The sequence below is a fragment of the Pan paniscus genome, chromosome 13, assembly GCF_029289425.2.
Source record: "Pan paniscus chromosome 13, NHGRI_mPanPan1-v2.0_pri, whole genome shotgun sequence".
NCBI lineage: Eukaryota > Metazoa > Chordata > Mammalia > Primates > Hominidae > Pan > Pan paniscus.
The window spans coordinates 135,912,428-135,937,951 of record NC_073262.2 but is presented as its reverse complement, the minus strand read 5'-3'; the positions used below and the strand labels follow the sequence as shown (position 1 = coordinate 135,937,951).

The 25,524-nt window shown below is 50.0% G+C and overlaps 1 protein-coding gene across 1 annotated transcript in view; it reads right to left on the bottom strand.

The window, feature by feature from the left end:
• Nucleotides 1-25,524, bottom strand: part of SAG (S-antigen visual arrestin) — a 37,967-nt gene that overhangs the window by 10,882 nt on the left and 1,561 nt on the right. Inside the window, exons 2-10 of the mRNA XM_034955383.3 lie at nucleotides 20,094-20,154; nucleotides 17,455-17,499; nucleotides 15,425-15,618; nucleotides 13,277-13,336; nucleotides 9,063-9,139; nucleotides 7,653-7,788; nucleotides 6,688-6,772; nucleotides 4,605-4,677; nucleotides 1,223-1,360 (exon numbers count right to left, since the gene is read on the bottom strand). Coding sequence (XP_034811274.1) covers nucleotides 1,223-1,360; nucleotides 4,605-4,677; nucleotides 6,688-6,772; nucleotides 7,653-7,788; nucleotides 9,063-9,139; nucleotides 13,277-13,336; nucleotides 15,425-15,618; nucleotides 17,455-17,499; nucleotides 20,094-20,154 — 869 coding nt within the window. The remainder of the gene's footprint in view (nucleotides 1-1,222; nucleotides 1,361-4,604; nucleotides 4,678-6,687; nucleotides 6,773-7,652; nucleotides 7,789-9,062; nucleotides 9,140-13,276; nucleotides 13,337-15,424; nucleotides 15,619-17,454; nucleotides 17,500-20,093; nucleotides 20,155-25,524) is intronic.

Below are 25,524 nucleotides of genomic sequence, written 5' to 3'. Positions count from 1 at the left end.
GATGGCCTCCAACTCCTGACCTTAGGTGATCCACCCGCCTCAGCCTCCTAAAGTACTGGGATTACAGGTGTGAGCCATCATGGCCGGCCGAGTCGTACATGTTTAGAAACTAGTCCACACACCATGAAACATTCCCACAGTGTGGTGAGCCATCATTTTTCATCTTGCGATCCCTACGCCCTTGAATACATTGATCTAGGCTCTCAGTTTCCCTGATATTCTCTCTCCCGGAGCTTCACGAATGTGCTTTAGAATCTAACACAGTAACTTGGCCAATTATCCTCAGAAAATCCTTTGACTTCCACCTGCTTTCTGCCAATTGTTCACTGTTCCCCACTCTTGGTCTCAGAGAGTGTGAGCTACTGAGCATCGGAGTCATGGGGTCAAACAATCCAGTCTCCCGGCCATTGGCATCACCTCGGAGGTGGTCTACTGGGGCCACAGAGGGAACCCCCAGCATATCACATGGGGAGGTGGCAGTGAGTGGGCCTTGAGCCCACAGACATGCTCCTGGGAAGGGAAGCGCAAAAGCGTGGCTTGGAAGGACAGTGGACGCTGACTTGGGAACTTCACTGTATAGTCTTCGCTAGATCTGCTGCCCAAATTCAGCCAGTCGTCCTTTGAGTCAGGGTCAGCAGATCAGTACTTAATTTCATTTAAATTTAATGGACATCTAAAGTCATTAGGACCTCCTGTTCTTTACAATTCCTGATGGAAATGGACGAATGAATGAATGAATGAATGAACACAGCCAAGAGCATTACTCAGTTTACATGCTTAGGGCACTACACTAGCTAGTGACACTTCTAAAAACAGTAGCTGACATTCCTGGAGCACTCTCTGTGTGTCAGGCCCCACACTTCACATGGATTGTCTCACTGAATCCTTATAACCACTCTATGAGACTTGAACTATTACCGCCCCCACTTTACAAACAGGAAAACTGAGGTTCTCAGAGAACTCAAGGTGTTTTCCCAGGGTCAGCAGCAGAGCTGGGGTTAGCGCACAGCTGTCTCCAGGGCCCATGGGTGTAACCCCCACATCACACCAGGGGTGAGAATGGGATCCTTGTGTGGGCCCGTAGATATGCTCTCCACACTACACACGCCAGACCACCATGCTGCACGTGCGTGCCTGCAAGCCCAGCAGGGTGATGTGAAGGGAAGCAGACCAGCACCAGCCCGCCCTGCCAGGGCTTATTCCCTGAGCCTCGAGGACTCACATGGTGCTGGAGGCAAGGTTTGTGTCCTCGTGCTTGATTTTCCCATCCAGGGCAATGCCTCTCCTTTCTCGATTGTTAGCCAGCAAGGGCAGCAGCGTCAGCGTCTTGGTCAAAGTGCTGTTTGGCGGCACTTTTTCTCTAGAGGAAGAAGAACAGAGGAGATTTATAACCATCAAAGCTGCCGTGGACCCCATGAGCCCCTATTTGACATTAGGCATTTTCCAGGATCCACATCCCCTGATGGACCTCCTGGGAAGGTGGGTTCAAGAGCCTGGGAACTTGACTTACGAGAAGCAGAACAGTGCTTGTGAAATCTCAGGGTGGGCTGGCAGCAACAGGAGGATATTTCTTCAAGCAACTCAGCCTATTCTGAATTGCTGAATTTCTAGAATGTTCTATGGAGTTAATGAGACAAACTGGCTCGAGAGTCAGAGACCACAGCCTCCTCCTGAGACTTTGTGAACCACACGGTGGCCTGCAGAACCTTCTGGTTGGTGTCAGCAACGAGTCCAGGCCAGAAAGCCTCGTCACCAAAAACTGTCACTATAAGGGGGTCACAGTGTGACTGTGTGGTAAGTTGTCTAGAGGGGCAACGCAGGGACCCACAATTTGTGGATCACACAGACCGAATAGCTTGGGTCCAAAGCAGCACATGCTCTTTCTCTACTGGATCTTCATCATCAGTCGGGGTATAGATTTCTCAACATCTGACAGATGGCGGGGACCCTGTGCCAACGGGCAGGTCTGGGATCCAGCTGGGGACACAGCAATGTGTGTTTCTCCAGGCAGACACACGGCAGCATGGCCAGGATCATGAAGCAGCCTCTGTGGCTGGAGAGTTGGCTCCTCCACTCACGTGCATGCTGTGTGCCAGGCCGAGTGCTAAGGCCTGTCCTCAAAACTCTCACCTTACCCTCATCAACCCCATACCAAGCAGGTGCTCCAAGATCCCCATTTTCCAGACGGGAAGTGTGCCCACAGTCACGTGGCTGCACACTCTCTGACAGCAGAGCCCATTCATGCCGGAAGCACACCCTCCATCCTGTGCCTAGCCAGAACAAGGTGGGGTGTGGCCAGCATCAGGACCATTCTAAGGCTGTCCTGAGACAGCTGGAAGTCTGAACTGCCTCTCTGGGAAAGGACTTCCTTTCCCTAATCAAGTTTCCCTGGATAGGTAAAAGCAGCTGTCCCCTATCCTGCCTCCAGTGTCTACAGGAAGCTCTTTACAGAAATCTGCCAGAGCCCAAGGTGGCCCACATCCTACCATCTGGGTCCTGGTGGAACCTCTCTTAATGAGCGTAATTTGAGCATTGAAAACAGCAGAAACAGCATTGTAAAGATGGCTGGAATAGGAAGAGGGCCCTTGGGGTTGGGCTCAGAGGATGGACTTTTTGTGTTTGTGCAGAGCTTGCCAAAGGACTATGCCAAGGCCCTGGGGCCACTCCCCAGAGCTTCAGGATGTGGGTTTGGATGGTGGGGAGCAGCTTGGGAGTCAGGTCTGACCTGGTTCCGTGGAAGCCTGCCCACTAAAGCCCCAGAAGCCACAGGGCTCTGGGACGATGGCTCCTGCTCTGCAGCTTTCTGAGTGGCCTCTAGCTTCAGACTTGTCAGCATGGTCCAGTCCAGCTCCCAGGCTCCTCCAGCCTTTGGGGGACTTTGGAATGCTTTCCAGTTTCCTGGGAATCTTTGACCCAAAATGCACCCAACACTTTGAAAGAGGACCAGGTGATGGAATACATATTAGGGGAAAACTCAGCCAGGATCCTTTGCTCCCATGTTGCTGAGCACATGAGGAAAGGTGAACCAGGGCCAAGACCCCTCCAGGGCACAGGGATGTGAGAGGATCCCCTAAAGGCAGAACAGAGCCCAATCTTGGCAGAAAGGAGGCAGTGAGTAGTGGTTCTTTCCTGTCTCCCTCCCTTGTAGACCTACAGTTTGAATCTGTTTTGAATAACAATAATAGTTTCTCCTAAAGTTGCCTTTTAAATATTCCCATATAGGCCAGGTGCGGTGGCTCACGCCTGTAATTTCAGCACTTTGGGAGGCTGAGGCGAGCAGATCACCTGAGGTCAGGAGTTTGAGACCAGCCTGGCCAACAGGTGAAACCCTGTCTCTACTAAAAATACAAAATCAGCCAGGCACGGTGGCTCACGCCTGTAATCCCAGCACTTTGGGAGGCCGAGGTGGGCAGATCACCTGAGGTCAGGAGTTCGAGACCAGCCTGGCTAACATGGTGAAACCCCGTTTCTAATAAAAATACAAAAAATTAGCCAGGGGTGGTGGCGTGTGCCTGTAATCCCAGCTACTCAGGAGGCTGAGGCAGGAGAATCACTTGAACCCAGGAGGCAAAGGTTGCAGTGAGTCAAGATCGCGCCATTGCACTCCTGCTTGGGCAACAAGAGCAAAACTCCGTCTCAAAAAAAAAAAAAAATACAAAATTAGCTGGGCGTGGTGGCGGGCTCCTGTAATTCCAGCTACTTGGGAGACTGAGTCAGGAGAATGGCTCGAACCTGGGTGGTGGAGGTTGCAGTGAGCTGAGATCTCACCACTGCACTCCAGCCTGGGCAACAGAGTGAGACTCCATCTCAAAAACATCTATCTATTACCTTATATTATCTTAAGGAATCAGTTGTCTTTCATCACTCCCCTACCCTAACCTTCCTCTAAACCTGATAATATTATTTACATACAACGGTGCTTAGAACATGCCAGCAAGGCAAAGAGTTAAGACCTGGTCGAGCTATCCTCTCGGGGGGCTGGAGGTGGGAGATCATCGCCCCCCACCCCAAGCCATGTATTAAATGAATCTATTTGACTTTGTGGCACACAGCAAAGCTGGGCAGGTCTCTCAGGCCAGCATAAAGGAACCATGGCAGGATTCTCATTTGTTTTTGATTCTAACAAAGGGGAAAAGTCATTCACAACAACAGGCTAAGAACGGATATATTCTAATCCAGTTGTCACCGGTATAAGATTTCAATTTGAGATCAAAAGATAGGGAATCCTAGCCTGGGCTGACAGTTCATTTGACCATCTTCTGGGAGGTGGAAATAGTATCAAATTCCTAACAATTCATTCCAGGGATAAATAGAAAAAGCCAGCTGATCCCATGGTGACATTTCTGTCTTTATTTCTCTCCTCTGCGTCATTCTTTGGCTTGCATTAATCCTCAGAACTCCTGTAAGATGGGCACAGAGGGGTGTGGTAGATGCAGAGCTAAGATGCTAACTTTCTGTGCAGCCCTCGAAGGGAGAAAGAGGAAGGAAGTGGAAGGCTGGCGAGCTAGCTGAACATTCTAGTTCCTTCTTCAACAATAAACGGCGAGAAACTTGACACAGAAGGCTGAGACGCCCAGGAAACGGAAACCCCAACAGCTACTCACTGCGCTTCCTCCATAGCCACGGGCTTGACGTAATAATCACTCGAGTAGAGAACCACATTGGCCACCTGTTCCACTGCAAGGGGAAGACGGGAGTCGGGTGGTCAGCACTGGTCCCCCCACACGTGCACATTCCCTGCGGCCTCCCAGGGTACACGCTGGTCTCTCCTCTCTGATGATGGTTTCCCTCCACTTTCAAGGCTAGGCTTTCTCAGCCCTCAGCTTCAAGGCTGGGGTTTTGAAGTCCTGTCTCCAGGCCATTTCTGGTCACCCATAACCCGCTCTGTATCAACTCCCACCCATGTCCCCTAAGGCTGCAGCTCCTGGGAGACCCCTCCTTTCCCCTGCTCAGCCCTATCTAACATCCTCCATCTTACTTCATGAACATTGTCCTTCCTGTCCTCCAAGAGACTAGCTAGAGGCAGTACAGGACTGGTTGGTGGGTGGAACGTGGTGGATAGGAAGGTGGGCCTGGAGCCAGGCTGTTTGCGTGCCAATCTTGGCTTAGCCACTAACTGTGGGGTGAATTATTTATCTATTCTAAGCCTCAGTTTCCCCATCAGTAAAATGGGGGTAATAATTGCATCTAACTCATAGGGACGTTGTGATGATTAAAAAGATGACTTTTAATCACCTTTAAAATTAAGCTTGAGGATTTTTTTAAAAAATAAAGGCAGGGTCTCCCTATATTGCCCAGGCTGGTCTTTAACTCCTGGGCTCAAGGGATCCTCCCACCTTGGCCTCCCAAAGTACTGGGATTACAGGCGTGAACCACTGCACTCAGCCAAAGTTTGAGGATAAAGAAACAATTTGTGCAAGGCATGCAGTACAGTGCCCAGCCTATAGAAAGCAATTAATATTTTGTTTTTAAAAAGTTAACAGCTATCTGGGTGCAGTGGCTCACACCGGTAATCCCAGCACTTTGGGAGGCCGAGGTGGATGGATCACCTGAGGTCAGGGGTTTGAAACCAGCCTGGCCAACATGGCGAAATCCCCATCTCTACTGAAAATACAAAATTAGCCAGGCAAAATTGGTGCACGCCTGTAATCCCAGCTACTTGGGAGGCTGAGGCAGGAGAATGGCTTGAACCCAGGAGCTGGAGGTTGCAGTGAGCCAAGATCACACCACTGCACTCCAGCCTGGGTGACAGAGGGAGACTGTGAAAGAAAGGGAGGGAGGGAGGGAGGGAGGGAGGGAAAAGTCTAGAATTCCTTAGTCTGCATGCATCAGGATTTCTGACCCTCATCTGTGATGACTCACAGGGAAAAGAGGTATATGACACCTAGGGCCACTGCTCACCCTGGCTTGCCCGGGAGAGCCCATTTTAGGACTGGAAGTTCCACATCCTCAGTCCTGGGCCCTGGGACAGTCACCCCAAGATGCATAAGTCTAACTTTGTCTTGGTCATCGAATGTCTGAGTTAAAAAGTGAACTTAGAGGTTACCCTCACAGGTCATTCCATCATGTCTTCCTCATGAAAGAGCCAAATAAGACCATTATATAAGACCCCCTGTGCTTTGATGCCTTTTGAGCTTAGTTAATGTGTGGGAACAACAGGCAGAAGGCACCTCCCCTGTAGGATATGGGAAGGTCAGCCATGACATGATGGCCATTTGAGCCGAGACAGTCACACTTCACCATTTACAAAGTGCTTCCATGTGGGACCTCCTTCAAGCCACACAAAGCCTGGGAAGGTAGACAAGGAGCCCCTGCTGTGGATGCCGGCTGGGATCACAGAGTCCACAGCATGAGTCCACAAATGAGGCCTCACCCACAACAGTGTGCTGCATCTGTCAACCACGATGAGCACTGTGGGGCCCTCCAGGAAGGCATAACCATGGAAAGAGATCACTTGCCAGGAATTTTGTTCCAAGACAAAAACCAGCCGTAAGTGGGCAGGAAGTTGAATGAAATAACTTGTAAGGCCTTTCTCCCTCCGCAGTCCTGCTGCCTATGACAGCAGAGACAAGTAGCCAGTTCCAAGGACCCAGAAGGGCCTTATCAGACCAGAGAAGTGACCTCTCAGGAAACAGGATCAGAAATTCTAGAAGACTCTGCCCTCTACTTCTGAGAAGAAGGTCCTACCGAATGCTTTAATCTTCTTCACGGTCTTCTCTGTGTTATTGGTGACAGTCACGGTCACAGGGATGGGCTCCCCATGGAAATAGATCTAGAAAAGTCAGCAGATAGGTCAGAAGAAGAGAACAGATGTGGCGGTGTCTTTAATCTTACTGCTTTCTAGATTCATCTCAATCCCTTTCACTGGAGTAAAAGCGGCAGAATTTAAGGAAGATGAAGTGATAGCAATACATTTCTTCTAAGGAAGGGCCTGAAACACATTCCACCCATCTGTGGGAAGCTGGGGAGGGGAATAGAGTTCCGATCATCACATCGGAGGAGGCCAGGGGTCAGGAGGTTATGGGGGCAGGATGAGTGAAGTGAAAGGAAACCACTGGGAAAGCCAAGTGCTGGCATCCCACCCAGCAGAGCCCGTGTAACACAGCCCCTGGGCACACCCACACACGTGTACACACACAGTGCACACACGGCTGACTGCTGACCAGAGGAACCAGAGCCAGCCTTGGCCAGCAGCTCTCACCTTTTCCCACCATAACACCCCTAAGAGATGACATCACAGGTGACACTGCCATCCCACATGGTTTCTGCAAAACTTAAATTTCCCAGGAAGTGAAGAATTTGGGATACCACAGCTATTGATGCTCCGTGGGTGAACAAGGCCCATGGAGGTGGACAGGACAAGGACAGCTGGGGGGCAGGTATGTGAAAAGCAGCGCCCCTTCCTTCCCCAGTCCCTCGGGACAGCCAGTGGGTGGAACGCAAGCCAGTTCCGTCCTCCCCTAAGGACCATGCTGACCAGCTCCAGGCTGTGAAAACAGGCCAGTCACTTACACATGTTGGTGCTTTATCCTAGAAACAAGCTTCCTTGCAAGGCACCCATGTAGTTAAGGGCTGGGGCTGGTGAAGAGAGGGGTGTGGGGCCTGCCCCTAGGCCTGCTGCCCTGTGGGTAGTAGCGATGGTAGGTGGTTACCTCTTTGTTGAGAGAGACCGCAAGGTGCAGGGGCTTGTCAGACATGAAGAACTGCCAGGCCGCCTCAGCTCGGGGCTGGGGACCCATCTCAAGTGGGGCATGCTGTACTTTGCGGATCAGTAATCGCACGGAGCTCCTGTGGGAAAGAGCCACAGACAAGCCAGGGATTGGCACCCAGGCTGCTTCAGGGAGGCTTCTGTTCTCTCCCCACTGTCACATGGAGATTCTCCAGGAATGCTCCCCATGGAGACAGGGTGGACAGGAAGAGGGCAAGGACACTGGTCAGAGCCTGAGGCAGCCCTGACGGTGGAAGAGCCTGGGGGTCTGGGTCCTGGTCCCTTCCCTGTGGGGGAAGCTGTGGGGCCAGGCAACATCCCGAGGGCCAAGCTTAGCCCCTTAGGCTCCGTGGATTCCCGGCTCTGCCTCCTGTCAGCGAGGCTAAGGTGTGAGGGCGTCAAGGGCCTCATGGAATAGCTGCCATATACATGCGAGCTCCATTACTGCAGCTCACTATCCTGCGCCTCCAGAGATGTGTACATGGGGCATGAGGAGACAGTGCGAAGGGCCAGGCGGAAATCTTGTTTAGGTAAAAAAAAACAGCACAGGGGGTGGGAGAATGGGAAGGATGGAGCGGTAGGCTTAATGGTTGTAGAGTTCCTGCTCAGGCAATGGGAAAGTTTTGGGTATAGACAGCGGTGAAGGCTACACAACATTCGGAATGTACTTAAGCCACTGAATGGTACATTTAAAAGTGGTTAAAATGGGCTGGGCACAGTGGCTCACGCCTGTAATCCCAGCACTTTGGGAGGCCAAGGCAGGCGGATCACTTGAGGTCAGGAGTTCAAGACCAGCCTGGCCAACATGGTGAAACCCATCTCTACTAAAAATACAAAAAAAAAAAGTAGCCAGGCGTGGTGGCACACGCCTGTAATCCCAGCTACTCGGGAGGCTGAGGCAGGAGAATCGCTTGAACCTGGGAGGTGGAGGTTGCAGTGAGCCGAGGTCACATTGCACTCCAGCCTGGGGGACAGAGCGAGGCTCCATTTCAAAAAATAAAAGAAAAAAAGAAAAAAAAAGTGGTTAAAATGGCAAACTTCATGTTGTGTACATTTTACCACAAAAAACAAACAAACAAACAAACAACAACAACAAAACTTAAACAAAGGGGAAACCCGGGAGCTTTTCGGGGCTTACGTGAGCCCTGGAGATTGCTAACTTCCCTGTCATTTTCTTGTTTTCTTTTTTTTCCCCAAAAATGATCAACCTTTGACCTCCATCCCACATGCAGATGGTACCCCAGCCGTGCCAGCCCTATGGGAAGAGGTCTGTCCCACAGAGACAAGGTGGAGGTCGTCTCTTCTCTCCACCCCCACCGCAGACCCCTCACCTATTCCGCAACCATACTCTTACTTCTTGGGGATTTTGTCCTCTTCGGCATCGGTGCTGTCTGTGGCGAATGCTTTGACCTCAAAGTCAACCCCACAGGACTGTTGGGGAGAGAGAGCAGACAGGCAGCGATCAGCGACTCCCTCCCTGGGTGCCCGGCCAGAGGGCCACACCTCACACAGGGCACATGATGTGGCACTATCTCTTTCTGTCTTGGCCATGTCCTATTCGGGGTTGCACCATTTAGGGATTTGGAAGCATACTAACAGTGAAACAATGACAGTAGCGCAAGGAGTGTGCCATGGGCCCAAAGCCCCCAGAGGGAGGGGATCCACCTGCCCCATGAGCCCTCCTGCTGCCGTGGAGAGTCATTCACATCCTGGCTATCCTTGCCTCCCGCCACCTTGCACACTTAGGTGTCCCCAACTGTGATCCCATGCATCTTACTGACTTCCACTGCCTACAGCAGGGGCCAGAGGTACAGGCACTCACAGGGCCAGCGCTGGGGTCCAGGAATGCCCTGATAGGGTATGGAAACCCTGACCCCCATGGTCACCTGCTGTTCAGCGGCAGCCTCATGTGGCCAGGCAGCAAGGCACCCAGTGCTGGCAGCACGATTTTTTTTTTTTTTTTTTTTTGAGATGGAGTCTTGCTCTGTTGCCCAGGCTGGAGTGCAAGTGGCATGATCTCGGCTCACCACAACCTCCGCCTCCCGGGTTCAAGCAATTCTCTTGCCTCAGCCTCCTGAGTAGCTGGGATTACAGGTGTGCACCACCATGCCCCGCTGATTTTTGTATTTTTAGTACAGTTGGGGTTTCACTAGGTTGGCCAGGCTGGTCTTAAACTCTTGACCTCATGATCCGCCTGCCTTGGCCTCCCAAAGTGCTGGGATTATAGGTGTGAGCCATCGCGCCCAGCCAGCTTGATTTTTAAAAAAGAAACTTCACGTGGAATTTGGAGTGAAATCTACTAGTTTTTAAATTAAATAAAAAGACTTTTAAGCATTGTGTGGGTTGAATGAATGCATCTGCCAGTGTGTGAAGCCCCTGGGAACCTTCCCCCGATTCCCAGTGTGTGAAGCCCCTGGCCCCCAGTGCAAGCCCTTTGTAACCTTCCTCATCTCTGCATGTTCACAGGCGTTGGGGAGCCAGAGGAGGGCACCGGCCTGCCCTCCACCACTGCCTGGAGGGGAAAGTAGAGCTGGCAAAAATTACAGGAAGCCAGCTCTGTCCATGGTGACATATGAGGCATGGATTTATCGGTTCCGCAACCAGGGAATCATAGCAGTCCTAAACTCTAAGTGGAAAATAAATATGCATCCTTCCCTGCCATCAGCTGGCCGTTGTTCAGCCACACCAACGCCTGTTCTGCTCGCCCACCTGGGCTTCTCAGCTGTCAAGCCCCCAGGCCCCCAGGCATTCAGGCACTTCTCTCAAGCTCCCTGGGCTCAGGGCGCACCCACTTTCCTGAAGCCCTGCAGCTGTGCTAAGACCTGCTCCTCTCCTAGAACAGAAAATAGGTGGTGCTTTGTTGGGCCTATACAGTGTTGTAAAAATCAAGAAAGGTCACCTAAAAATCTGAATTTGGGGTCTCTCTTATAGAGCACTATAAGATCTAACACAACCAATTCCATTCCCCATTGTTCTGTGCCCCCTTCTTCTGTAATCACCTCATCTTCCCCCATCTTGGCTGCGCACACCCCACCCCATTGTCCTGGACCACTAGCTTCGAGATGTTCTGAAAGTTGGATTTGTAACACAGCCCAGTAAACAGACACAAACATGTGCAACAACTCTCCTGACACCATATTCAGCTTCACCATGTGTGACATACTCTGAGATTTTCCAATCCATTCCATTTTGTTCTATTCTATTTTTTTTTTTTTAGATGGAGTCTTGCTCTGTTGCTCAGGCTGGAGTGTAGTGGCACAATTTCAGTTCACTGCAACCTCCGCCTCCCAGGTTTGAGTGATTCTCCTACCTCAGCCTCCCAAGTAGCGCACCACCATGCCCAGCTAATTTTTTTTTTTTTTTTTTTTGAGATGGAGCCTTGCTCTAATGCCCAGGCTGGAATGCAGTGGCACAATCTCGGCTCACTGCAATCTCCGCCTCCCAGGTTCAAGCAATTGGCTGGGATTACAGGCACGCGCCACCATGCCTGGCTAATTTTTCTATTTTTAGTAGAGACGGGGTTTTGCCATGTTGGCCAGGCTGGTCTCAAACTCCTGACCACAGGTGATCTGCCCGCCTCGGCCTCCCAAAGTGCTGGGATTACAGGCATGAGCCACCGCACCCAGTCTGTTCTATTCTATTCCATTCCATTCTGTTTCGTTCCATTTTGGATCCACTACATTGATTTCACAAACCACTAACGGGTCAGATGTCGCAGATGCCCTGCGACAAAAACACTGCCCTTGTCATCACCTATCACTGCCCATCCCATAATCCAGTTACAGAAACTGCCTCTCTGTGTAGCTCCCTTCCTCATGAATCCCAGACCCAGTGGCTTAGAGGGCCTGAACCCACGGGTCCTGGCACCTCCTTCTCCTCCTGTCCCCACCGCCTCCTTCCATGCTGGAGCCCCGTCCACCTGACTCACTCCTCTCTCACACACCCTCAGTCCCCACAGCACATGCTTGGCCATCTCAACTCTGTTCTCAACTCTGTGGCCATAGTGACCATTTGGAAAGTCAGCGCCTGTCATTCACAGCCTGCCAATGGCTCCCATCTCATTCAGGCAAAAACTCAAGTCTCTACAACATCGACAAGGCCCTTCATGATCTGGCCACACCTCCCCTTCTGCTCTAACCTCAGCTTCCCACTTTTTTTGTTTGTTGTTTGTTTTTGAGACAGGGTCTCACTCTATCGCCCAGGCTAGAGCACAGTGCAGTGGCATGATCACAGCTCACTGCAGCCTCTGCTTCCAGGGCTTAAGTGATCCTCCTACCTCAGCCTCCCAAGTAGCTGGGACTAGAGGCATGTGCCACCAATCCTGGCTAATATTTGTATTTTTTGTAGAGATGGGGTCTCACCACGTTGCCCGGGCTAGTCTTGAACTCCTGGGTTGATCCGCCCACCTCAGCCTCCCAAAGTGCTGGGATGACAGGCCTGAGCCACTGCACTTGGCCTCCCCCTTTCATCCCTTGCTCCTCTCACTCAGCAGGCAACCTCCTCACTGCCCCCAGAACACACCAGGCGAGGTGCGCCCTCTACCTGGAAGGCTCTTCCCTGGGAGAGTGTGGCTTTCTCCTTTGCCTCATTAGAGACTGGCTTTAAACATCCTCAACACACATCCCACCAGATACTCCCCTTGTCTCTCACAAGCCTCTTGTTCTCCACAGCATCTGTGGCCACCTGGCATGCCGTGTAGTTCCTTGTTATTTGGGTTTACCTGGTGCTCTCGGTTAATGTGTGAGACTCATGGGGGTTGGGACTCTGTGATTTTGTTCACAAGGATGTTCATGGTTAATAATTGCTGAAGATGAGTGATGGGTTCATAGAGGATCTTTATACTGGTCTCTCTACTTTTGGGTATGTTTGAAATTTTCCATGATAAAAAGCTATCTTTAAAAGTCTAATGGGCCGAGCGCGGTGGCTCATGCCTATAATCCCAGGACTTTGGGAGGCCAAAGCAGGCAGATCACCTGAGGTCGGGAGTTCAAGACCAGCCTGACCAATGTGGAGAAAACCCATCTCTACTAAAAATACAAAATTAGCCAGGCATGGTGACCCACGCCTGTAATCCCAGCTACTCGGGAGGCTGAGGCAGAAGAATCGCTTGAACCTGTCAGGCAGAGGTTGTGGTGAGCCGAGATCATGCCATTGCACTCCAGCCTGGGCAACAAGAGTGAAACTCCATCTAAAAAAAAAAAAAAGTCTATTGAAGGAGCCAGTGCAGTGGCTCACACCTGTAATCCCAGCACTTTGGGAGGCCAAGGCAGGCATATCACTTGAGCTCAGGAGTTTGAGACCAGCCTGGTCAGTGTGGTGAAACCCCGCCTCCACACAAAATACAAAAATTAGCTGGGCATGGTGGCACACACCTGTAGTCCCAGCTACTCAGGATGCTGAGGCTAGAGAATCACTTGAGCCCAGAAACCACAGGTTGCAGTGAGCCAAGATCACGCCACTGCACCCCAGCATGGGTGACAGAGTAAAACCCTGTTTCAAAAACAATAAAAAAGTCTATTGAAGGAATGAACAAATCCATAAAACCATGGCATTTCTTCTTGAACTAACCTTCCCTGAATCTTGTGGAGCTGGCTGCAACATCACTGAACAGGGCAAGTAGTCAGGAAACTGTGGAAAGAAACAAATAAAAAATCATTTATTTCAGAAGGGGCTGTTCCGTAAGTAATATATAATCATGTAAAAATTAGAAAATAAAGATGATAAGCAAGAAAAAAGAAAAATCACATTCACCTATACTCCTGACACCCAAATACATGTTACTAACATAACCTTCCCAAAATTTCCTGCCTGTACACATAAATATGTATGTTTTGTTTTGAGATGGAGTCTTGCTCTGTCGCCCAGGCTGGAGTGCAGTGGAGTAGCTGGGATTACAGGCACACACCACCATGCCCAGCTAATTTTTGTATTTTTGCTAGAGATGGGGTTTCACCATGTTGCCCAGGCTGGTCTCAAACTTCTGATCTTAAGTAATCCACCCACCTTGGCCTCTCAAAGTGCTGGGATTATAGGTGTGAGCCAGTGCAACCGGCCACGCCCAAATATGTATATGTGAGAAGACGTTTTACAGAAATGGGACAAAGTGATGATCACGTTCTGTAGTCTGTTTACTCACTTCATTAATTCTAGCCCTTTTCAGAAAGCATTGTGACCATTTTCCCACATCATAAAATACAGTTCTGAATCATCCTTTTTAGGGCTCTATAATGTACATTTAACGTAGCCAGTCCCCTTTGCTGGCTACTGAAGTGGTCTTTACTTTTTTGCCATTACAAACAATGCTGTAATAAATCAGTTTTAGACAATTAATTCCATAAGCTGAACTGCTAGAAAGAGAAGCACTTTTTTTTTTTTTTTTTTGAGACAGAGTCTCACTCTGTCACCCAGGCTGGAGTGCAGTGGCGCAATCTCGGCTCACTGCAAGCTCTGCCTTCCAGGTTCACACCATTCTCCTGCCTCAGCCTCCCGAGTAGCTGGAACTACAGGCGCCCGCCACCACGCCTGACTAATTTGTGTGTGTGTGTGTGTGTGTATTTTTAGTAGAGACGGGGTTTCACCATGTTAGCCAGGATGGTCTCAATCTCCTGACCTCAGAGAAGCACATGTTTTAAGGCTTTCAATACGTGTTGACATATTGTCTCTAAAAGGTAATGTCACTTCAAACTCCCAGCACAGGTACATGGGAGCACCCAGGACCTTATAACTTTTTTGTAAATGTGATTTTGTAAAACAGTTGTGAGAAACATAGAATAACATCAAATTTACCATTTAAGCTCTTTTAACTGTACGGTTCATTGGCATGAAGTACATTCACACCATTCTGCAGTAATCAACACTATCTATCACCAGAACATTTTTCATCTTCCCAATCTGAAGCTCTGTTCCCATTAAACCCCAACTCCCCATCCTCCAACCCCCCAGCCTGTGGGAAGCTCTATTCTGTCTCTGTCTGTATGAATCTGATTACTCCAGGTATCTCCTGTAAGTGAAACCATAGAGTATTTGTCTTTTTGTGTCTGGGTCCTTTCATTTAGTATAATGTATTCAGGATTCATCCATGGTGTAGCACAGAACAGAATTTCATTCCTTTTTAAGGCTGAACCATGTAACTTTGGAAGTGTATATTCTCTTAAGACAAATAAACATGCTCGTAAAGCAGATGGTAGCTTCCCCCAATTGAGCTCACGCCCAAGACTTCAGAGAGTTTGCACGCTGGCACCGTTGGTAGCCAGGTCTCAATGGATGACAGACGGGCCCCCAGAGAGATGAAAATATCTCCTGTGATCCCCCAAGCTGTGGGCAAGGAAAAAGATGACATCTTACTTCGCTAAGCTCTCCTGTCCTGTAGGGAACCCTTTCCTACTTAGAACTCCCCAGGGCCGAGGGGCATTTCTGTGAGCTTTCTTTTTCGAGCTTAGCAAGCAAAGGAATAACACGTGCTCATGTAATTAGGGGGTCGGGTCAAGGGAAATATGTAAACGGTAGGTTGAAAGGGTGTCTTCAAAGGCTAAGAGGCTATTTTCAAGGACTTAAAAAAAGACAATCACAGACCATGCAATCTAGAATTTCTTTCAAGGGTGCAATTTCCAGGCCTGCAGATGTGAAGTTCTTCCTCTGTCCCCTTTCCTTTGCCCCTATCCACATGATAAGGTGCTGCGGGTGAGGGAAGCAGGGCTGGCCGGAGGAGTCACCCACCGTCAGGAGAAAGGGGTACGTGTTGCTCCCCAGCTTTTTGAGCAGGCTCTCTTGCAGTTTTGTGGGGGTGCTCGCGGCCCCCACAGGAGGATACACCTGGACCCGGGAGAAGTACAGGTCCCTGCGGAAGGTCAAGCCGATCACGTCAATGTCCTCTTGGCCATAGCGGAAGGCGCAGGTCAGAGTGACATACACTGCAAGGGAGATGAAGGCAGGGTCGGACTTGGCCCTCGGCCTGGCGCCCACCACCACTGACGGAGTGGGCAGCGAACACGGGTTTTCAACCTTTAGCATCTGGAGGGGATAGGGGCTGGGATTGGAGAGAACCCTGCCACCCAGCTACTCCACACCACTCTGGAGAATCAGCCCCTTCGTGAGGGTTCACCGCTGTAAAGGGAGATCCTGGCATCTTCCTCCCGATTGTATCATGTTGCCAGAATGGTAGAAATCTGAAGACAGAGGACCCAGTCCCCTCCATCCTGCCCGCCCCCTTCATTCCCTAGCTCTGTGGCCTCAGAGGCTTTGAGACAGTGCTGGCTGCTCAGGTTCTAGAGGGCAGGATGTCTGGATGAATGAAGGAAGAAGGTAAGATGCAGAGGGAAACAGCGCTGGGCAGCAAAGCAGATGTGGGCCAGGGTCAATCGTGGGCTGAGTGAGGAGCCCGAAGGCTCACAGGCCACATGGGGAGGTGAAATCCAACTTGAGAAGGCTCAAGTTCCAGCCTCCTTTTCATGCTGCTCTGAAACATACTGAGCATTCTCCAAACCCCCACTTCTGAAAATTCTACTTGTTGAACAGACTTAAAGTGCGCGCCCAGTAGACCAGAAGAATTGTATGAAGTTCACTACACCTTCTAAAAAAGACACGAAGCACATATTTCTCAAATATAAAGCACAAGAGGCGGCCCCTCCAAGTGTGTGGTAGCTGTTGGTTGAGAGTTTTGCCTGCAAGCCCCAAAGGTAACTGCCCTTCGCTGCTGACTCAGAAGAAACAGTGGCCACTCACTCGCCCCTCATTCAAGCTCAGCACTAAGAAGGTGCCCAGAGACCACGTGGTTTGACAGCTGTCCTATGCAGTGGCTTTCCCTGAGAACAGGTGCCCTTCTCTGGTCAAGGACTTGGGCTTTCGGGGCTCAAACCAGATGCCTCCTGGTCCAAAGAGGAGCAGGGCACCCAGGAGGAAGGTGGAGAGGACAGAGGGGGCCGTTTGGGGCCCCATTTCAGCCATGCCCCTCTCAATGCTGATGGCCCCATAGCTGACGTATTCCAGTGGCACATCCAGGGTTCTGAACAATTCCTTGATGTTGCCAGTAGCAACACTCAAAAAGGCATATTTAGAATGGAACTGAGTCAGTGACATTATCACAAGGATAGCTGGAATCTGTTCTAATTTGGTTTATGCAACTGTTATTAGTAACAAATTACTTACCACACACATCAAAACTGCCAGAAATCTTCAAGGGCGCCGTGACACTGGTTCAGAACCATCGAAGTAAGCACCATAATAAATTCTGGGTCTTACTCCCCCTGCCTCCCAGCAGGCATCATTTCCCCCTTTTTGGTGTTGGTTGAGAATTTTGCCTGTCAGCCCCAACGGTAACTGCCCCTCGCCACTGACTCAGAAGAAACACTGCCCACTCACTCGCCCCTCATTCATTCAAGGTCTTGTGTCCTCCTGAGTCCTAGGCACCCCAGGCACCCTCCTGAGTTTGCCTCTAGCACAGAAGTACATGATACAGGGGCGAGCAAACAGGGATGGGGGCCACAGACCTGGGCTCCGTCTACCATCTACTTATCTGCCACCCTGGACAATGACTTTGCTGAGCGAGTGAGCTCTGGTGTCAACAGGACCTATGTCACGTGAATTAGGTACAGGAGTGTGGGTCAGTGGGCCTGGCACTGGTTCCACGTGCAAGAGCGCTGCCTCTGCCTTCCTGTCTCTCCTTCCACGTAAATGCGCCTTCCCAGAGCCGCCCAGAGAGCAGTCCACTCCGCCCAGAAACCAGCCTGAGACAAGGGGCTTCATCTCACCTTTCTTTCCCTTCACAAGATCAGGATCAACCAACACGACACCATCTAAGGCAAAAGAGGGAGAGAGCAGTGAGGGTGGAGAAGATGAAAGAAACCAGACACCTACTTTAAAAACTGCGTATGTTTTTAATTACACATGTAATCCATGTTCATTATAAGAAAGAAAGAAAAGTCAAGCAAAGGGAGAAAAGTCATCCAAATTCCTACTACCTGAAAATACCTATTGTGAAGATCTTGGTGCAGATTTTTATTTTATTTTTCCAGGCGAGGTGTGGTGGCCCATGCCTGTAATCCCAGTACTTTGGGAGGCCAAGGCAGGAGGACTGCTCGAGCCTAGGAGTTCGAGAGCAGCCTGAGCAACATAGTGAGATCCTTGTCTCTACAAAAAGTTTTTTAAAAAATTAGCCAGCAGCCTGGGTAACAAAATGAGAGCCTGTCTCTATAAAAAAACAACAACAAAAAAATTAGCTGGGTGTGGTGGTACATGCCTGTAGTCCCAACTACTCAGGAGGCTGAGGCAGGAGGATCCCTTGAGCCCGGGAAGTCAAGGCTGCAGTGAGCCATGATCATGCCACTGCACTCCAGCCTGGGTAATAGAGGCAGACCTTTTCTCAAAACATACAAAAAAGAAAAAAGAAAAAAAGTTAGCAGGGCATGGGCCAGGTGCGGTGGTGCATGCCTGTGGTCCCAGCTATGTGAGAGGCTGAGGTAGGGGGAATTCTTAAACCTGGGAGGTTGAGGCTGCAGTGAGCTGTGACTGTGCCACTGCACTCCAGCCTGGGTGATACAGACACTGTCCCACACCCCCGACAAAAAAAATTTTTTTCCAGACATATATAACTTAATTATATGAATGCTTTTACTAAGTAAAAAAAAAGATCCTGTTATACATACTGTTCAGCTAACTGCTTTCCTCACTCAATTATACATTGCAAACATCTATTCATACTCACATACATACATCTATACACACACGTATATATATACACACACACATATAGAGAAAATGTGCTAATCATTTTAATAGCTACGTATTACTCCATTGAATGGATGTACCATAAATTATTTAATCACTTCCTATTGTTAGGGCATCTAGGTTGTTTCCAATTTTTCCCATTGTAATTAATATTGTGATGAACATCCTTATACATATGTCTTTATATCTCTCCATGACTTTTTAAAAATAAATTATAGAATTGGATTTGGCTTTTGATAACATGCTGCCAAATAACCTTCCAGAAAGTGTTTTGCCAAGGCACATTTGCATATCCAGTGTCTGAAACTGCCAGTTTTTCTACACTCTTTAAAAAACGTTTTGTGTTGAAATGATTATAGATTCACAGGAAGTTGCAAAGATAGTACAGAGACGTCCCTAGTATCCTTCATCCAGTTTCTCCCAATGGCTCCATCTGCCACAATTACAGTACAATATCAAAACTAGGAAGCTGACGTGGGACATTCTGAGAAACATTTTGGTTCTTTCCGGTTTGGAGCTACCACAAATAAAGCTGCTGTGAACAATCATGTATAGGTTTTTGTGAGGACACAAGTTTTCATTTCTCTGAGATAAGTGCCCGGGATGCAACTGATGGGTCATATGGTAAGTATGTGTTTCATGTTTTAAGAAGCTGCTGCTGGGTGCAGTGGCTCACGCCTGTAATCTCAGCACTTTGGGAGGCTAAGGCAGGCAGATCACTTGAGCTCAGGAGTTCGAGACCAGCCTGGGTAACATGGCAAAACTCCATCTCTGCAAAAAATACAAAAATTAGCCAGGCGTGGTGCCTGTAGTCTCAGCTACTTGGGAGGCTGAGGTCGGAGGATCGCTTGGGCCCAGGAGGTGGAGGTTGCAGTGAGCCAAGATCTCGCCACTACATTGAAAGTAATGGCAAAAAACTGCAATTACTTTTGCACCAACCTAAAATATTTTAGCCATTTTGGTAGGTGTATAATACGCTCTCACTGTAGCTTTAATCTGTATTTCCCTAGTGGCTAATGATACCAAAGATGTTTTCACGTGCTTGCTTGTCTTCATGTATCTTCTTTGATGAAATGTCTCTTCCTGTCTTTCCCCCATTTTCTCATAGGATCTTGCTTTTTGTACTGCTGAGTTCTGAGCGTTCTTCATACATTCCAGACATGAGTCCTTTGTCTCTTTACACTCTTTAATATTCTTTCCAGCCGGACACGGTGGCTCATGCCTGTAATCCCAGCACTTTGGGAGGCCGAGGCGGGCGGATCACCTGAGGTCAGGAGTTTGAGACCAGCCTGGCCAACATGGTGAAACCCCATCTCTACTAAAAATACAAAATTAGCTGGGCGCGGTGATGCATTCCTGTAATCCCAGCTATTTGGGAGGCTGAGGCAGAAGAATCACTTGAACCCAGGTGGCAGAGGTTGCAGTGAGCCAAGATCATGCCACTGCACTCCAGCCTGGCCAACAAGAATGAAACTCCATCTCAAAAAAATAAAAATAAAAATAAATAAAATTGTTTCCAATCAGCCAGTGGCGCCTCACTAATGTTTTAATTTGCATGTCTTTATTTAGATTATTAGCAAGGCCAGTTTTTAAAAACACAAAGTGAGCGGTTATCTGTGACTTAAAGGAAAACCAGCATTACAGTTTTCTCCAAGCAACTTACCCACAGGCTGGACTTGGCTGACATGGTCTATGTAGTCTCTCTTCCCCAGGTAGATGGTCACCTGCAAGAAGAACAGGTGTGGGTCTAAGGGCCAAAGAATGCTAAGCTAAGGCATCCATGATAAAAACCAGCAGCAGCCCAGGCGCGGTGGCTCACACCTGTAATCTTAGCACTTTGGGAGGCCAAGGTGGGCGGATCACGAGGTCAGGAGTTTGAGCCTGGCCAATATGGTGAAATCCTGTCTCTACTAAAAAAAAATACAAAAATTAGCTGGGCGTGGTGGCACGCGCCTGTAGTCCCAGCTACTCAAGAGGCTGAGGCAGGAGAATCAGTTAAACCTGGGAGGCGGAGGTTGCAGTGAGCCAAGAGCACGCCACTGCACTCCAGCCTGGGCAACAGAGTGAGACTCCGTCTAAAAAAAAAAAAAAAGAAAGAAAGAAAATTATGTAAATGAGACTTTTGCCGTCCATTTGCATGTTAAATCTTTTATTTCCAGCTGTGGAATGAAAGGTAGCCCCTCTTTGTCACAAGAACTTCTGGACAGGCTGGGTGTGGTGGCTCACCCCTGTAATCCCAGCACTTTGGGAGGCTGAGGCGGGCGGATCACCTGAGGTCGGGAGTTTGAGACCAGCCTGGCCAACATGACGAAACCCTGTCTCTACTAAAAACACAAAAATTAGCTGGGCATGATGGTATACGCCTGTAATTCCAGCTACTCGAGAGACTGAGGCAGGAGAGTTGCTTGAGCCTAGGAGGTGGAGGTTGCAGTGAGCAGAGATCGTTCCACTGCACTCCAGCCTGGGTGACAGAGCAAGACTCTGTCTCAAAAAAAAAAAAAAAGAACTTCTGGACAACGCAAAGAGGTGGGAGTTCTGGAGAAGCCCCTGAAATCCCACCAGGTGAACTACTGCACAGGTAGACCTAAAGCCATGCACTGAGGGAGCTGGGTGGGAAGGGGATGGCCATCATCTGGGCCCACAGGCCCTGGCCCTGTCCTGCCCCTGGCAACGAAGGTCTCTACCCACTTATGGGAGAGCAGGGTTGGGTTTCCCAGCTCTCAGCACTTTAATCCATAGGACTGTGGCTTGGTGGTAGTAATCTGGAGTCTCTGCACATCTTTAAGCATCTACTGCAGAGTCTAGGACACACAGGGATTCAGTGTTTGCCAAGTGCACCAATGAATGAGAGTACACTCTTTCATTGAGTGTGGCCCCCTTGGCTGGCCCCCTTCTTCGAATGAATATTTTGAATTCCAGGAACGGCCTAAATCATTTTTGTTGGCATTAAGTCCTCTCCTATACGCTCCCCTTTCACCCATATCAGATGTCCCGAAGCGTAGCCCTGTGCCCTCTAGGTTACTCGCATGAATGATGCTGAAGTGACTTCCAGCAAATACCACTAGAACCCTGGTTTACAGAGAAGATTCCGTAGGAAACCTTATACTCCCAGCGCTAAGCATGTTTGGGAGGCCTCACTAGCCTGGGTGGTGTGGAAGCCTGGCATCTGTGAGCAGCGGGCTGACCGGGACACACACTGCTACCTGCTGGTTGCTGCAGCGAGTCCCAGCTTCCTAAACACTGTGGGTGTCTTGGCCTTGCCCTCAAGATCCACCCTGAGGGGCTGACCAGGGTGTGTTGCCCTAGTAGATTCCCTGGTCTTCTGGCTTCTGGGCAAGGTGGGCCAGATGTTTGTCCCCACCTTGCCTGCATGGTGGCTGGGCCTGGGGCTGGCACAGCCCGCTAGTGGGGATCACAGTTCCTGGCAGGTAGCCCTGAGGGCCTCGGGGTTCTGAGAACTGTGCGATCCCTCATCCCTTAACCCCAGGGAGGTGCCAGCACCCAGCTGCTCGTCACTGCCGTGTAGCGCATGGAGCTCTTTCTTGTAATTTTTTTTTTTTTTTTGAGACAAGGTCTCATTCTGTTGCCCAGGCTGGAGTGCAGTGGCACTATCTCAGCTCACTGCAACCTCTGCTTCCCAGGATCAAGTGATCCTCTCACCTCAGCCTCCCAGGTAGCTGGGACTACAGATGCACGCCACCATGCCCAGCTAATTTTTTATATTTTTCTGTAGAGACAGGGTCTCGCCATGTTGCCCAGGCTGGTCTCAAACTCCTGGGCTCAAGCATTCCACCCACCTCGGCCTTCCAGAGTGCTGGGATTACAGGCATGAGCCACCACTGTACCTGGCTATTTCTTGTGATTTCTTTCACACCTGCCTACACCCTAGCAAACAGCCCCTTTTAAAAACTCTCCTCTGGCCAGGTACAGTGGCTCATGCCTGTAATCCCAACACTGAGAGACCAAGGTGGGAAGGATCACCTGAAGTCAAGAGTTCAAGCCAGGGCAACAAAGTGATACCCCCTCCTCTGTCCCCTGCCATCTCTCCAAAAAAAAAAAAAAAAAAGATTAGCCCAGGCAAGGTGGTGCCTGCTTGTAGTCTCAACTACTTGGGAAGCTGAGGAAGGAGGATCACTTGAACTTCGGAGGTTGAGGCTGCAGTGAGCTATGATCGTACCATTGTACTCCAAACCTGCTCTCCCACAAAGGGGGTAAAGAGATCTTCACTGGTCTCCAGAGTAAGACCCTGTCTCAAAAAAAAAAAAATTCTCCCCAAATCAACCAATTTGGAGGCTGCCTTGCAGGAATGGTAACTATGACATCGCTATTCTGCTGCTCAGTGTCTACTGGCTGCTCACTCCTTCTCTGTGGAATAAACCCCAGCGCCTTGTGCGTGGCCACCCTGAGAGCGTCCTCTCTGACAGCTCCGCTCTTCCCTGGGCTCTGGCCACAGCGGCTCTGCCACAGCTCCCCCAAACACCACAGATTTGTGCCTCTGTTCCTATTGTTTCCACGGTAAGGAAGGCCCTTCTGCTGCACTTTCACCTGGGAGAAATCCTACCCACGCTTCAGGGGACACCTCACGGTCCCCATCTCTCCCTTTGCCCAGCACCCCCTGGCTTTTGGTGCCCCGGGAGCATGTGGCCTGCGACCACACCTCAGTGTGCAGCACTCTGTGTTCTGGGTGCTCTTGCAGGAGCCCGTCTCCTTTGCTAGACTTCGCCTGTCAATGAGGCAAATGCTGCTTTCATCTATCCCACACGCGGTTACAGAGGCCCCAGCAGCTGCTGGCTACTGAAAATAAAAACCGAAGAAGACATCCCCTTGGTCCCCAAGGTCCCTGCTCTTTGGTTGGGAGCCCAGCAAGTGAACTGGCAATTGTGCTCCTGGAATAAATGCCAGGGCAAAGGCTGGTGGGGAGGAAGCCTGAGGGGAGGGCACTGAGGAGGGAAGGAGAGAGGGAAGGCTCTTGCTTTCAGAGGAGGCTCTACCTGGTGGACAAATGGCATAGCCAGAGGACAGGGGACGGTTGAGGGCATGCTCTCTGAGCAAAATGTATACGAAGCCCGGGGCCCCGAGAATGCTTCTGGAACTGCCAATGGCTTCACCATGCCACTGAATGGGGATGCAGGCTGCTGCTGCTGAAATGGTCTCATAGGACGTGGCCCTAAAGAACCTCAGAAGACGTTGAAGCGTTTTAAGCAGGATGAAAGACTTGAATTAAACAGTATTTAGAAAAGCTAAATAGAGAAATAGCTTTTGGAAGAATTAAATAGCATTTCGAGTGCTTATCATGTATCAGGGGCCAAGCTAAGCACTTTGACCACATGGTTTCACTTAATCCTCACAGCAACTCAATGAGACAGGAATGCAGCCCATTTTATAGAAGGGAGCACTGAGATTTAGCTCATGCCAGCAGCAAACTGGAGAATGGATCGGCAAGGGGAGAACCAGTTAGGCAGCCTGACTGTGGAGCTGATGAGGGGGACTGCAGAGTGGATGGGAGAGACAAGGGCAGGTGAAGAGAGGGCATGTTTCTTCTCTTTCAAAAGGTTTGGCTGCAAGGGAAGAAGAACTAGAAAGGATATAGGGTCAAGGGTAGTTGGTGGTTGTTCTTAAGGTGCATGAGGTCGGTACTTATTTGTTTATTTATTTGAGACAGAGTTTCGCTCTTGTTGCCCAGGCTGGAGTGCAATGGCGCGATCTCGGCTCACTGCAAACTTCGCCTCCCAGGTTCAAGCGATTCTCCTGCCTCAGCCTCCCGAGTAGCTGGGATTACAGGCATGCACCACCACGCCCGGCTAATTTTTGTATTTTTAGTAGAGACAGGGTTTCTCCATGTTGGCCAGGCTGGTCTCGAACTCCTGACCTCAGGTGATCCACCTGCCTTGGCCTCCCAAAGTGCTGGGATTACAGGCATAAACCACCGCGCCTGGCTGGTACTTATTTTTATGCTCAAAGTACTAGCAGAGAGGAGAGGCTGCACACACAGCCAGACCAATGACTGAGGCCCCTGAGAAGGTGGCCAACCATGAAACCCAGGGTGTAAGAGGTGGTGAACCTCAGATGGGAGCAAACTACCCCTTCCACTGCAACAGGAAGGACAGGGGCAGGATGGGGGCAGGTAGAGAAGTGGGTGATGTGAGACTGTAGCCAGCCTTCGGGGGCCCATCCAACAGCCACACACCCCTTCTTCCTGGATAAAAGCCGCCAACTGTTGTTCAGGGACCACCATCTTCCACCAGGCGGTATGCTCAGAGGAGGCCAGCTCCAGGGTACGATTCTTGATTGGCCTGATTCACTATGATCATCTAATTCTTCTGGCTTGGGATTGGTTTACAGTGGACATGTGACCCAGTTTTGGCCAATGAGATATGAGAGAAGAGTCTTGGGAAAGATTTCCTGACCCTTACAAGAGACCCCAGGAAACCACAGCCTCTTCCTTCTGGATGTTGTCAAGTGTGGGTGAGACGCCAGGAGAGGGGGCAGTCATTTAGCCACCTGCTGGAGGATGAAGGTCAAAGAAGAGGGCAGCGTCGGGAGAATCACAGAGAAATGGGCTCAGAGCCCTGGCACACCATGCCTGGGGCCACACAGACATCGCTGGCAAAATGATCTGAATACATGAGACAGGAATTGAATTCTCTTTTCCCACCTGTGAGGACTTATCTACAAAAACCATCTACATTTCTTGGTGGAAAGGATGTCTATTTAGGAGCGAGGGGAAAACAACGTGGGAAACCAACACGAGTGGTTTCCTCTTCAGCCAGAAGTTGAGATAAAATGGACTGGAAAGATACAACTTGGGAAAGGGCTTGGAGAACGAAAGAATCAGAGTACTTGATTAAAATGACCGAGTTCCTTAACTAGGAGAGGAGAAGGCAGAAAGCACACAGGCAAAGCCGGATCTCCTGGGTGGCACGGTAAGGATGGGGAGGTTCTTTGGACCCCATACGGGGTTCAGAAGTCAGCCACAATGGGCCAGGTGCGGTGGCTCACACCTGTAATCTCAGCACTTGGGGAGGCCAAGATGGGCGGATCACCTGAGGTCAGGAGTTCGAGACCAGCTTGGCCAACAAGGTGAAACCCTGTCT